This window comes from Thunnus thynnus, chromosome 6, assembly GCF_963924715.1.
Source record: "Thunnus thynnus chromosome 6, fThuThy2.1, whole genome shotgun sequence".
Lineage (NCBI taxonomy): Eukaryota > Metazoa > Chordata > Actinopteri > Scombriformes > Scombridae > Thunnus > Thunnus thynnus.
The window spans coordinates 3,130,299-3,143,957 of record NC_089522.1 but is presented as its reverse complement, the minus strand read 5'-3'; the positions used below and the strand labels follow the sequence as shown (position 1 = coordinate 3,143,957).

The window sequence follows — 13,659 nt, the reverse complement described above, 5'->3', positions numbered from 1 at the left end:
CCTCCCAGTTGCTGATAAGTGCTTTTTCTTGTATCTCAGTGTACCTATAGACAGCAGATGTTTTCAGTGAGACTAAATAAAAACAAACTCCATTTCTATTCAATTACAAATATCTGTCTGTCTTCCTCCTTGCAAACCACGCAAAAAAATTGCATTGATCAGAATCTGCACCTCTGGTGGAGGTGGCCCCTGGAATGGGACACAGCTCGGGGTCATGGCAGGGTCACCAGGCTACCTCTGGCACAATGGTGGGGGCATCAAGTGAGAAAAATGCTTTTATTTCGAAGGCACATGATGTATGGTGTTTTCTAGAACCTGTGACTAACTTGACATCTTGTAGGCAGTGTGTAATATGTCATGCATGCTTTTTTTCCTCCTCTGGTGTTTGGGGGTCTATTCCACTCAATGAGATTTATATTCACACCTCAGAAGCATTTTCATAAAACATTTTAAATAATACAAAAACAAGCCTTCATAAAGGAAGACATTACAGTGGACTAGGCCATTGTAGAAAGCAGGATGAAGCCCCACACTGCAGTGTGAAACTAATGAAAAGAGAGCGAGCGAGGCGAGCAGGTAGAGAGAAGTCACAGTGAGAGCTCAGATTCAAAGCACCCTACTGTCTTAATGTCCCAGCAGACATTTCTCTGCTCACATCTCCAGAGCAAATTTGCATCTATAGCAACACCTGTGTCTTCCTTCCTGTAGAAATCAATAACAACAGCAAGTGCTTATAATATCCCCGATTATAAAGTATCTACAAATGTAATATTGGTAGATCATTAAAGAAAATATGTAATAACTGTGACACCATTTCTAAGTCATATTCCATTATGTTTATCTACAGAGGATAGAGTAACATGCAGCAAGCAGGAATTAGTTTGTCTTTTCTAACTGAAAGAGCGGTGGAGTATATTCACTTTTTAGCTTTTGATTTTCTAACTTTCTCCATGACTCAGTATTGTGTAGAATTGCAGCTCAATAGTGTTCGGGGGTGTTATGCTGAGGTCACCATACAAGAGCAGATAATTGGCTCCAAGTGCATGTCATGGAGTGTCCATGTGGGTGTGCATGGCCACAGAGATAAATGCTGGTGCAGAATACAGTGAATATAAATAGGGACTGCAGATTATTTTCATTTCATATTTTGCTTGCATGTCTCTAAAGACACGGTAATATCACAGAGTAGAACAACCTAAACATCTGCCAAAAAACCTTCTAAGATTATACACCCCTTCCCACGTAAATGGGCCTTTTTCCACACAAGACATTCAAACATGTCACAGGAGGAAAGTGAATGATGGCTGAATTCCATTCAGCTGCATCAGTTTTAGTGTCCTGCTATTATGCATGCTGGTGCACTGTCATGGCTTACTTAAATATAACAGAGCCATTGTTTATGTTATTAGTAACACCTGTGCTTTCCCAACTATCACAAGTTAAAATGTCTGCTGAGGCTTATTGCATGTTTATTAACTTGTAACTACTGAGGAAACTATGGAGCAAAATGAGCTTTGGTAGCCTGTTTGCTAAATGAACATCACCAGTGTTTCCATTGACAAAAAATGTCCACATACTTATATATTCTAACTCACAAGTTTTGCTCTCTAGTGGTGGAAAAAGTACTCAGATCCTTTACTTAAGTAAAAGTACCGATGTAAAAATATAAAAAGCAATGTAATACTACATTACAAGTAAAAGTCCTGCATGAAAAATCCTACTTAAGAAAAAGTACGTGACTATTACCAGCAAAATGTAAAGTATTAAAGTAATTGTTCTGCAGTGACTGATATACTTTATATATGACATCATTAGATTATTAATAGTGAAGCATCAGTGTTAGAGCAGCATGTTACTGTTGTAGCTGCTGGAGGTGGAGCTAGTTTACACTACTTTATATACAGTTAGCTAGTTTAGTCCAGTGGTTCCCAACCTAGGGGTCGGGCCCCTCCAAAGGGTCAGCAGATAAATCTGAGGGGTTGTGAGATGATTAATGGTAGAGGAAAGAAGAAAAAACAAAATTACACAAATCTTTTCAGTTTTTAGACTTTTTCTCTAATCTTTGATTTTTGGTGAAATATTGGATCATTTGAACATTTATTGAAATGAAAGCATGTGAGAAGTTTGGAGGGAAAAATCACTATTTGGTGGAGCTGTTAACAACTCATAGACATGTGAAATGTGACCCCGACTACACACTGCTTTTTGTAAGACGTCAAAAGCCAAAAAGGTTGGAAACCACTGGTTTCATCTTTAACAATGTGTTGTATTTTAAAATCTTCATCTGAAAAGTAACTAAAGCTGTCAAATAAATGTACCGGAGTAGAAAGTACAATATTTCCCTTTGAAACGTAGTGGAGTGGAAGTAAAGGACAAGTACCTCAAAATGTACTTAAGTGCAGTACTTGAGTAAATGTGTTTAGTTACTTTGCACCACTGTCGCTGTGACTAAATCTTGCTTCTCCTTGTAGCACTCGTTTCTTGATCCTTCACAAATGAATTACTTCATGTTCAGACTTCGTCTCATATCATTCACTTGAGTACAACCTCGATACTGAAATGCCAGCGAAGTCAGAACTCAGCAGAAACTCTTGTTATTTCCCTCCAGTCTCTCTCCTCTTCCTCTTGTCTTCATTTTGGGATATTTTTCACTCAAATGTTTCAATGTGTCTCAATTTTGCATCAATTCGCGCTGCAGTCAGCACTGAAGAATCACACTTTGATGAGTTACTTTACTTTTTTGTAGCTTTAAAGGTTCTCCCTCATTTAACTTAAACATCTCTGGCTTATAAGTCAAAGTTCCATTCTGAGGACATATACATACCTGTCCTGGTTTCCATGAAAATATTCTATTTTTGTTGTTGGTATGTAAGGGATGCTCTTCATCGTATGCAGTCTACACCACTCAGATGATGCCTTTCGACTGTTCACAGTGAAAAATGATTTTTGAAATCCAGTTTTCTGAAATCTGGTCTTTGCCCAAACAGATGGATAATTAACAGTAAAGCTCATGCAAATGGTCTGAATAATGATACAGGTGTACTCCCTGCAATACTAACACACATTTGGATACCACCACATATTCCATTTAGAAAAGTCACTGGAAGTCTTACATATCTGTTTCCCAGCTATAAGAAAAACACAAGACCATAAATTCTTTATACATCAACCATAAAATGGATTTATTTTACCAGAGGTCCAAACATATTTCCGTGTTGCCCCAGGATGCATAGAAGATGTCAGTGTGTCATAGGAATTCAACTTTCACTACTACAAACCAGTGTTTACAATCTATGTTCTTTTGTTCAACCATTGGTTTGGTAATAAAGCCGTGTGTAACTACTTTTAATGTTACACAATATCAAAATCCTGCAGTCTAACTAGGACGATCCTACAATCTGTAAAGGAAAAAGAAGAGAGAGAAAAAAAAAGGCAGTTTAAAAAAATAATTCCATCTTCATTTGAACAAAGGGACTGTTGTGGTTCCGGAGGTGAATAGAGGAGCATAAGGCTACTGGTATAGGTTGCTTTGTTATTATCATTACACTTCTCACTCCAAATGGAATATGTGGAGAGAAATGGAAACTTGTACAAAACCACAGTATCACCGTGAACTTTTACCTTAATAAGACTATTATTCCTTATGTGGTTCGGCTTTGTGCTGTTGAGACAGAAACAAACTAGGAATCTGTCGCTGCATTGATCTGGTGAGGCCCCAGCACCTGACAGTAAACATGGCTAAAGGGCCGAATCAAGGTTAATAGAAGAGGAAAAGTGGGGGAGCAAGTTAATGGCAAATAAAGCCAGGTTTAGTGAGCAAAACTGCAACCAAACTTCAGAAAGCTGGCCTGATGCTGTGTTTTCTGGTTCAACCATCTTGTGCTGTCAGGTAAACACATCCCCATCACAACCACCATTCACCAGCATCTACAGGCTTTCCGACAGCTCTTAAATGAACTCTGTTCCATTCTGGAAGATTCTGTTGTTTTTCCCTCCACGTTACTGCCCGTCACAGAGCACAGAGGAGGGAGGGGGAGAGTGGAGGGGGGGGGGGGGGGGGGTCTGGGGGAGCAGAATGTTATGTTTCACTTTAGAAAAACAAAAATCAGAAATTAGAAGTCCATACACAAGTCCATGGTTTCTCTTCCCTCAGAAGGGGCAGCAGGTTTCACAGGGCTGCAGTTGCTCAGCCACACCACCAGGGCCCTTCACTGTAGCCGCTGGACAATAACAGCGTTGAGGAGGTTGGCCTGCTGCAGCGTCTGGCTCTCATCCGACAGCTCCTTGTTGGGGAAGGTCGTCATGAGAACGAACTCTCTGGCAGCCATGCTGGGCCGGGCCGTGACCACGAATTGCCGCAGGTCAGACACCCTGAGGGACACGAAGCAAAGGGAAACGTGAACTTAAAAGCTCATACATTGGGCTAAGAAACATTTCAATATGTTTTCATGTCAAACATAGGTGGTGGCAGGGCAGGGCTAGATGTACCAGATGTACCAGGCAAGAACCAGATGTTACCACATGTAAACTCCTGTCTGATTTGCTTCATTTATTTTGATCTGTTTCCATATATCTGCAAACACAAGTGTGGCTGTCACATCTTTTGTGTGAGAAGAGCTAATGGATCACCTGTGGGTATGGTTGAACTTTTGGACCAGCCTGCCGCCGTCTGCCAGACGGATCTGGATGTTAGTGACAGGCTGGGAGGGGTCGAGGTTCACAGAGGCAGTGGCTTGGGCCTCGTTGGCTGCCTGGTCCTGCTGGGAGGTGGCTGGAGCTGAAACCAGCTCTGGGGTGGCACTTAGAGAGAGAGAGGAAGCAGAGGAAAACTTAAAATTTACTGTGATTAGATAATGTGTTGAACTGTGATAGATATAAGGACAAAGTGATGTCTATAAAAGGAATGAAGGAGGATTGAATATGAAAGTTTTACAAATTAGCCATCAAATTTGTATTTATTGCAGAGAGCCCAGGAGGTATCATGGTGTTAAAAAAACACTCCACAGAAACTCCACAGGGTACCTTTAATAATTCTTGCTCTCAAATGAAGGAATTCATATGCATTCATTTCTTAATTCATGGTTTCAATTTAATAAAAGGTGTCACATGATGAAAAAGAAACCTGTCATTTAACTGGAATGAGCCCGTGCAGGAAGATTCATTCCCATGTAGAACAAGTAAGACCGGTTTACCAGCCTTTATTTGGACCATGCACTGAATTCAGCTGCTGCTTTCTGGATTGCTGATCAATCTCACCTTCCCAACTTCTGTCCTTCACCTCCAAAGGCCTTGAAGGCCATCTTGGGTTTGCTGAATTCCTCATCCCTGTGGTCCTCCATGTCCAGGTTGACCTGGCCCCCTCGAGAGCGCTGCCTCAACTCCAGGGGAATCTCCCTGCAGGTTGACAATCAACTGGTGAACACAGGCTTATTTCACATGTTATCAGGGCTCTTCATGTGTGCTGTTCTAGCAGACATTAACAATATCTCAGAGTCAAAAAGGCCTGTATATACAGTATATTTACATCTAAACATAGAGGACATAGTTTGTCTTCATGGACTCATAATAAAGCTATATGACTATTCTTACCCCCTTCGGATTGCTTCCAGGAAGTTGGCATTTCCAGGATCGTTGTAATTTCTGAGTTCACCGTTATCCAGACTGAAACCTGTCTTCCAAAGCTTCAGCACCACATGTACCTATCACCCCCACACACACAGTATATACGTTAGTCATGAAAAATATGAAAGTTATTCCACTACTCTCTGGTATAAATGTCCGGAGTGTTCACTGAAAGTATTGGATTAATAATCAGCAGGCCTCCTGGAACATGATTCGTTATACTACATTCACTTTTCTGTGGGCTTCGAAGCTTCGGAGTGAGGGTTGAGGAGAGTGAAGAGAGAGAGGAAGAGACGATGGAGGCAGCGGGGCAGAGCGAGTCACCGTGCAGGTGCCTTCTCCTACTCTCCGCCCTGCTGGCTGCCTCAGCGTTGCTCATGCTGCTGGTATTTTGTCAGCTTATGTTGAAGCTCATGCTTATGCAGTTGATGAGAACAGGGAAGCAGGCATGCGGCACGGGGACCCGCCGGAAGAAGCAGCAGCAGCAGCTTCAGCACGAGCTGACGCAGACTGACATAAAAACCGGCAGCATGAGCGACACACAGGCAGCCAGGAGGAAAATGCACCTGCACTATGACTCGCTCTGCCCTGCTGCCTCTCTCTTCACTCTCCTCACTCCTTTTCCTATCAGACCACCGCCACTGGGATAAAAATGATTCTGGCAGGGTACCACTTAGCTGTAGCATGAATGTATGCTAGCCGGCTTAGCCAAGGCAGCCTGGTTACCCAGGTTACCCCGTAGTGTTGCTGCTGTCAGAATGGCAAACGAGAGAGAGGGTTGTGATCTGGTGACTGTGAAGGTCACAGCATGTGATTCACATCATTTTCATCCTAATCAAAGTATTCAGTGACCCCTCGTGTCCTGTGAATTGGGGCATTGTCATCCTGGAAGAGACCACTCCCATCAGGATAGAAATGTTTCATCATAGGATAAAGGTGATGACTCACAACAACTTTGTGTTGATTTGCAGTGACTCTTCCCTCTGAGTGGACAAGTGGACCCAAACCATGCCAGCAAAATGCCCCCCACAGCATAACAGAGCCACCAGATCCCCTCACTGTAGGGGTCAAGCATTCAGACCTGGACCAGCTTTTCCTTGAATTTGTCACCCGTCTGTATATTATTTATATGACATCATTAGATAATTAATACTGAAGATTGTATTGTAGCTGCTGGAGGTGGATCTGGTCAGCAGGTGTCCTGACTCCTTGTTTTCCTTTTCCACTGCAGCACAACTAAACTGTTTCAGTAATAGTTTTGGTTAATGAGCCATTGATGGATGTTTACATTTTTCAAAAGACCAAAATATTATTTTCTACCTTTCTTTTTTTTCCTGCAGTACCAAAAACATACTGAACCGTCAATATTTTGTACAGTTACACCCCTCTATCTATCTATCTATCTATCTATCTATCTATCTATCTATCTAAATACACACACAGTTACAGTGATCAACCGCTTATATGGATCAAAATGCTCGGGATAGAACCATTCCTATACAATACTGTTTAAATAATTTGCTTATAATAATCAAGTGGTCCGCTTACAGTGTTCAACATATGGGTTTATTTGTAATTGCCATAAAATAATTAGAAAATAACGTTTTATTTATTCCTTTCATTCACCGGCTTTCTTGCTACCATTGCTCGCTCTCCTCATCCACTCTCTGGCTCACTTGACCACTGCTTCTCTCTCTCTTTCCTCTCATCCTTTTTTAAAATGAGTCAGGAAGCCGTCAGCAAAGCCTAACCTTACTTTTACTGTCATCAAATGAGTAGAAATGTTCTCCCTTCTTCCTAGTAATGTTTTTCCTCCCCTCATGGTAGGGTTGTACAGCGTTACAAGTTGCGTTTCTCTAAAAGTTGATTCTGGATCAACTTCAAATACCATGGCAACAAACAAAGCTTCTAAGCATTGTAACTGTATGCACTGTAGATGAGGAATGAAAAGTTCTGTGTTTGCTGTGTCTGGCTCCACGACAATCTGAGCGAGCTTGACCACTGCCAATGGTGCAGGAAACGCCTCAGAAAATGGGAGTGATGGTTGGCCACTAACACTTAATGCCACACTTGGTATCTGATAGTACAACTGTTGACTTGGTGGGTGTTGGCCTACTCACATCCTGCTGGGTGTTGGAGCCTTGCCTCTCTCCGGCCACATAGGCTGACTCCTCCTCAGGAGCTGCTCCTAGCCTGTATCCTCCACCAACAAAGGCCTGAGTGATGAGCAGAGACAATCAAAACTACATGAAAAACAACCTGGATCACCAAGAGGAAGGTGAATTATGATTATGAACAGAGAAAAAGTCTGATATGAAGTAACAGGACAACAATGTGGTTCTTTGCTTTACCCTGGCTTTGCTGGGCTCTCCTGGCCCTCTCCCACTCCGGTCCAGAGGCACAGCTCCATGTTCTCTGGCCCCCTTGAACAGATCTTCCACCACTTCATTGGAGCTCTTCTTCTTGGGAGGTCCAACGATCTGCTGCCCGCTGCGCTCTGATCCTCCAGCAAAAAACCTGGAGGGAGACAGAGCAGGGTGTGACTACAGATGAAAGACTAGAAAAAGATGCCACAAGGTAACACAGTAGACACTCAGAGGGAACTATAGGCACCTATAGACGACAATAACAACTGCATAATATCAGTTTTGAGGCATGATCAGATGATTTGATAAACGTCAGGTGAATTTTAGAGCTTACGATGTAAACAACAAAAACTGACGTGAGGTGTGGTGAAGAGACATCATCATCATCTGCACTACTCTCACGTTTCTCTCACCATTATCATCTTTCATGTGAGACATTGTAAAGAAGCCTTTTAGAGGTGAGTGAAAAAAAAACAGATTCACATAAGAATCGCAATCCAGAGTCGATTCATAAATGCCAAAATTCAGTTTTTTAAATGTCAATTAATAACGCTACATGAAAAGGCACCCGAACAGTGTACAGTGCACACAGGTTGTCTTGTAGTCCATCTTCAAAAAAAAGGCAAGTGTTTGGGTGCAAACTCGCTGTAATGACTAAATAATTACCTTTGTGAGATCAAGGTGGCGTATGTTTTGAATACTTCATATATTCAGTTCATTCTTCTCATACAGGCAGAAGACTGTAAGATGCTTCCAAATGCATTCATTCATTAATGCATTTAACTTTCATAATGAAAAAGCTTTGTTCTCTCACACACTCTGTTAATTCAATCGAGAATCGGTTGTGAATGGAAAATTAATTCTGAATCAGATGGTGAGAGTTCCAACCCTACGGCACCGTTAAAGAGGAACTAAATGATATGACTGCACTGTGTTGAAACACATCAATGCTAATGATGATATTGACACCAAATTCATAAAAAAAATCGGCATTTCATTGGTTGAAAATAGCTCAACATGCCTTGCATGGCCAATGCTGACGATAGAGGCGACCGTTGAATGTTAATTCCCCTTACGGCTACTGACACTCCATGACAGACACAAACACACTGGAGAGCCTCTCGTAGCAGAGGTGCTAGCTCAGCTACAACAAAAGGTGCCGCAGCAGAAACCTTTACCAAGGGTCATGAATGTGCTTCTAGCGACTGTCAAAGCTCCAGCGGATTCTCTGCATGGACACTGAGAGTCTGACAGCAGCTGCTGCTCATGGCACGTTAGCTCAGACTACCAGCTCTACATTGCTGCGGCTATTCATGCTGCACTGAGTGGTGGTCAGTCTGTGTACCCTTACCTCCCGTGTCACACACACTACGTAGCTACAAGGCCACACCCCCTACAGTCGTTGTCCTGTCCAGTCCTCTGCTGCATTTTTTTTTTTTTAAATATGCCGGGGAGGGAGGGAGCTAGCAGAGTTTGGGTGTGTAGTTTCTTTAAAGACATCAGAAAAACCAATGTGAACAGACTCAAAAATCACCTGAGCTACAATAAACATGAACCCTACATTTGGATTTGTCATCATTGCTGTTTAATCACTGTGCTACATGTCGATGATTCCAATTTCACCGCTGCCTTGCATCACTCTGCTTACTGTCAGTCACATAGTTAACATTAAAGCCATCATGCTTGGCAAAACTGATGTTAAAACTGACCGTAGATGACAAGTTTTTTTTAGTTTCTTACTGACAGACTGTTAATACAAACATTAGTAACCTCACACAGTCCCTTCACAACCAAACCACTGCACTGCCCCAGCAGCAGAATCTGTTGACGCAGCAGAAAAGCACGACAAGCTCACAGTGAATGAGGTGAGACCAAAAATAGTTTGGTGCATTCTGGAATCACAGCCGCTAGGTGTGACTTTCTATCATCCAAACACTATGTGGAAGCACAGCTCAGACAGATAGACATTTCAGCAGCTTTAGGAGAACAAGAAAGGCTACTGTGACAACACACACAATCGACTGGGAAGGGACTTCATTTATCAACTTGTCTTTCAGTCCATTTTTATCCTGGTCTAGTCTGATGTGTCCTTGATGTGTCACTACATCCGATTCCCTGTATGGATTATGTACACTTTTCTATAACTGACTCTGAAAAAAAACAGACAAATATCTCCTGTGTGGGGATCAGTTCAACAGTCAAAAGGGATCATAAAGGGATAGGTAGCTTTCAACTACTTCCAAAACAACCCAAAGACAGCTTTGGCACTGTTAAAGGGAAACTTTGGTATTTTTCAACCAAGTCTCGCTCAAGAAGTCTTGTTCTAAACTCTTGTGAGAGTTGAGTCGTTGTCGAAATCAGCTAAATATTAAGCCGTGACAGGGTTAGAGAGAGGAGCGCCGGGAGGAATTTGTTGTTGTGGAGTACAGAGCTTAGTATTATCTAAAGGATTTTCAAAGTCATGGCTGAATATTTAGCTGATTTCGACAACAACTCAACTTCAATTCCAGAGCGAGACTTCTCCTTGAGCGAGACTCGGTTAGACACAATAACAAACAGATGGAATCAAATGAAAGACACAGAAAAACATTTCATTTCTCTATATGGTCCTTTCCATAATGTTGTCAGACACAAACACTCTGAGCCCGTCAGTGGTAAAAACAAGCACTTTTAGTGGATGTACATTGACGGGGTGCTATTGCCCCAAAGGATTACATTGCAGCCTGTTTCACAGCTGCTGGCTGAAGCGCTCTCGGTCAATACTGGACCAATTTCAAAAATCATTGTCCCCATAAGTCACTTGGACACAAAAAGATGGGAAAATAGGGTCCAGGTTGAAAAATGCCTCAGTTTTCCTTTAAAGGGACTGACTTAAGAGCTTAAGATAAATGAGCAGAATTAAACTTACCTTTGGCCTTCCTCCTCATCACTCTCTTCCTCTGCCTCATGCATCAAATCTCTGAAGGAGGTCACTCTGGGCTGGGAACTGATGAAGAGGGAAAAATAAGGTTGACAGATCAATTTGCATGTTGCACAATGATAGAAATATGGCACTTGATTGTTTGCTGTACTGAAGAAGAAGAAGAAGCCTAGAAGTGAGTGATCAGAATGACGTGTGGTGTAAATAAAAGCAGTGGCTGGTTGTAAACATTACCTTGGCCCTGCTGACCGGGACACTGAGGAGCCTCCCTCAGGTTGAGGAAGCGTCACTATGTCGTCATCAGCGCCATCCTCAAAGAAACTGGCAAGTGCAAGCTAGGGAAGAGTTAAATTTTATCAGACAATGTCACAAGAAGACCCTGACAGACAGTCTATCACCGTAATAATTACTATTATCTGCGTTATTATTATTGCTATAATTATTATTATTATCATTATTATTATTATTATTATTATTAGAAGGTACTGCTAACCGGTCAACGGCTCAGCCTCGAGCGATACAACTTTGTTCTATACGTTATATTTCTGCCCCTAACCCTTTTGATGTCACAGACCAGAGAGTGTAGGTTTACGTTACATTTACTTTCTCTTTTTTAATAACGGAGGTGCTAGTCGAGTGACAAAACTCTTGAATTCAGTTCAATTTTATCTATGTGCAGGACTCCACAAATAAAGAAAGATAAAATGTGCTTTTATGCCCCACCAGTCTAGCTCCGTCATATGCTTCAACAGATACTGCAGCATTAGCTTACCACTGATGCCTTTGCCAGGTATCGTTACAGGCTAACACTAACTAGCACCGCTCAATGGACTCATGGCAGACCTGCTTCGTAATGAGACACACAGATATTGACCCTCTTGTAACTGTGGCTGTACCAGCTAACTAACTGCACACCAGCCGTGTTGCTGGTGACAGAATGCAGTTACGCCATTGTCAAAGGGTGACTTGCACAAATTACCGGCAACACGGGCTAACGTTAGCCGGGAAGCTATTCGTCTGACACATTGTCATATCACCGCTGTTTCTTTTCTACTGCCCGCCGCGGCTGTACGGCTCAGCCCAGACGAGACGCACCTGCAGATTCCAGCCGGCGGACTCCAGGAAGAATCGGGCTCTCTCCTCGTCCACATCAGTAACAGCGACAAACTCCCTTACAGACTCCTCTTGGCTCGCCATTTTGATTTTTGCTCCTTCAACGACTCGTCCGCCTCCACCTGAGGAAACAAGCAACAGATGTTGGTTCCTATCTGGTCCCAAACGAGCCAAGGACCACAGCAACAGAGACGAAAATAAACTTCTTAAAACGACACGACTATGGTTTAATAATGCAGAGAATTGTTTTTTGAAATAGTATTCGGGACTCTGTTTCGATTTAATAGTCGACAGTTTCTTGTTGTTAATCACGATTTGCCTCGCTGCCAACATTATTTGAACCACTAGATGGTAATGTATCCACGGGTTACAAAAACTACAATCACTCACAAGCATTGTCTGTGCGAAACAAAGATTTAGGTTTTGAGCCAGGAGTCAAGAGTAATACTGTAATTGCCTGTGGGTGCATGATGTTTTATATTTATACTTTTTTATTCTGTTCATATGTTTTACACAAGGGATGGTAAAGTGCCATTTTCTTTAGCTTTTTATCACAACCAAATTATGTAATAACCAATAAGACTGTTTAGCACCTTTGCTTCAGCTATGTACGGTTGATATTGTTTAAAATTCTGGATAGCAAGTTATGCTGCATATCCTTTTGATCAAAAATATATTCATTTTATTCATAGTTGTATTATCTACCTTTACTATCTAGTCTGTTTTCTCTAATGATTCTTGATTTATAGGTTATTTCTCTTTGAGTCTCATGCTGCTCATAGACATTATTATGGTTTTTATCTCATCTTGTTTTATTAATCTGATCCTATCTCATGTCATCAAGATTTGACACCTCCGTGTGAAACCACAGAGCTTCTAACACAGCAGTCTGATCTTAATCTGCATTTTATCACACTCTCCAGCTTCTATCTCTAGTTTGGCTCCTTGTGCAAGTCCACCGTGAAACAGATGCTGATTGAAGTGTGAGACGCCGTACCTCTGACAGCACTGTTCCAGTAAACATGTAACTCTGATTTCAGTATGATAAACAGATGGAGAGAATATTCCCATGGGAGGTACCTTTGTACCCCCGATAAGGTGCCTGATGGCATGGTGGTCAGATGGCATGAAGCAATAAGTACTAGACAGATTGAGAGCATCTTAATTGTTTCTGGGGGGAGAAGGGTTGATGGGTTTTTTCACGTGTTGACTGTTGGTTGTTTGATCTTCAAGGCTAATTAATCTGTAGCAAAGTGAGAAAACCATGTTGTCACCTCACCACTTGAAGCACCACCCCCATCTTTTCTCAGATGCACACAAAGAACAAAAATGAAAACAGAAAAAACGCAGTGTATTACACTGAGGAGGTTTAAATAGCAGTGATCATATATTGTTTCCCCTTTTGGATGTTTTAGCTTCAGAGTCCGTTTGATGAGGCAACAGCACCCAGATACAGGGCAAGAGTGAGAAAGAGACACAGGAGATAATGGCATTAGGGGTTGAAGCAAATAGCAGAAGAAGGAGAAGACGTTGAAACCCACAGACTGGTGCATTCAGAGTAAGACAAAGTGTGTACTGAGAAAAACTGGAAAGAAACATGACAAATAAAGCACTAAAGGCAACTGTAACAAACCAGAA

At 41.9% G+C, this 13,659-nt stretch overlaps 1 protein-coding gene across 1 annotated transcript; it reads right to left on the bottom strand.

Moving 5' to 3' along the window:
- Window positions 1-3,154: 3,154 nt before the first annotated feature.
- nsfl1c (NSFL1 (p97) cofactor (p47)) lies at window positions 3,155-12,161 on the bottom strand. Its single transcript, XM_067591307.1, has 9 exons — window positions 12,004-12,161; window positions 11,143-11,243; window positions 10,897-10,974; window positions 7,974-8,139; window positions 7,743-7,838; window positions 5,590-5,699; window positions 5,257-5,394; window positions 4,630-4,800; window positions 3,155-4,371 (listed from the first exon to the last, which is right to left on the bottom strand). Exons 1-9 carry the CDS (start codon window positions 12,103-12,105, stop codon window positions 4,209-4,211), a joined length of 1,125 nt encoding a protein of 374 aa, XP_067447408.1. The 5' UTR covers window positions 12,106-12,161; the 3' UTR covers window positions 3,155-4,208.
- Between the last annotated feature and the right edge of the window lie 1,498 nt (window positions 12,162-13,659).

Excerpts from the sequence above, each read along its gene's own strand:
- nsfl1c (XM_067591307.1), bottom strand. The coding sequence starts at position 12,105 with ATGGCGAGCCAAGAGGAGTCTGTAAGGGAGTTTGTCGCTGTTACTGAT. Across the intron at positions 8,140-10,896 it reads GATGAGGAGGAAGGCCAAAG|GTTTTTTGCTGGAGGATCAG; the intron begins GTAAGTTTAATT and ends GTCTCCCTCCAG. Across the intron at positions 5,700-7,742 it reads GCTCCAACACCCAGCAGGAT|GTACATGTGGTGCTGAAGCT; the intron begins GTGAGTAGGCCA and ends TGGGGGTGATAG.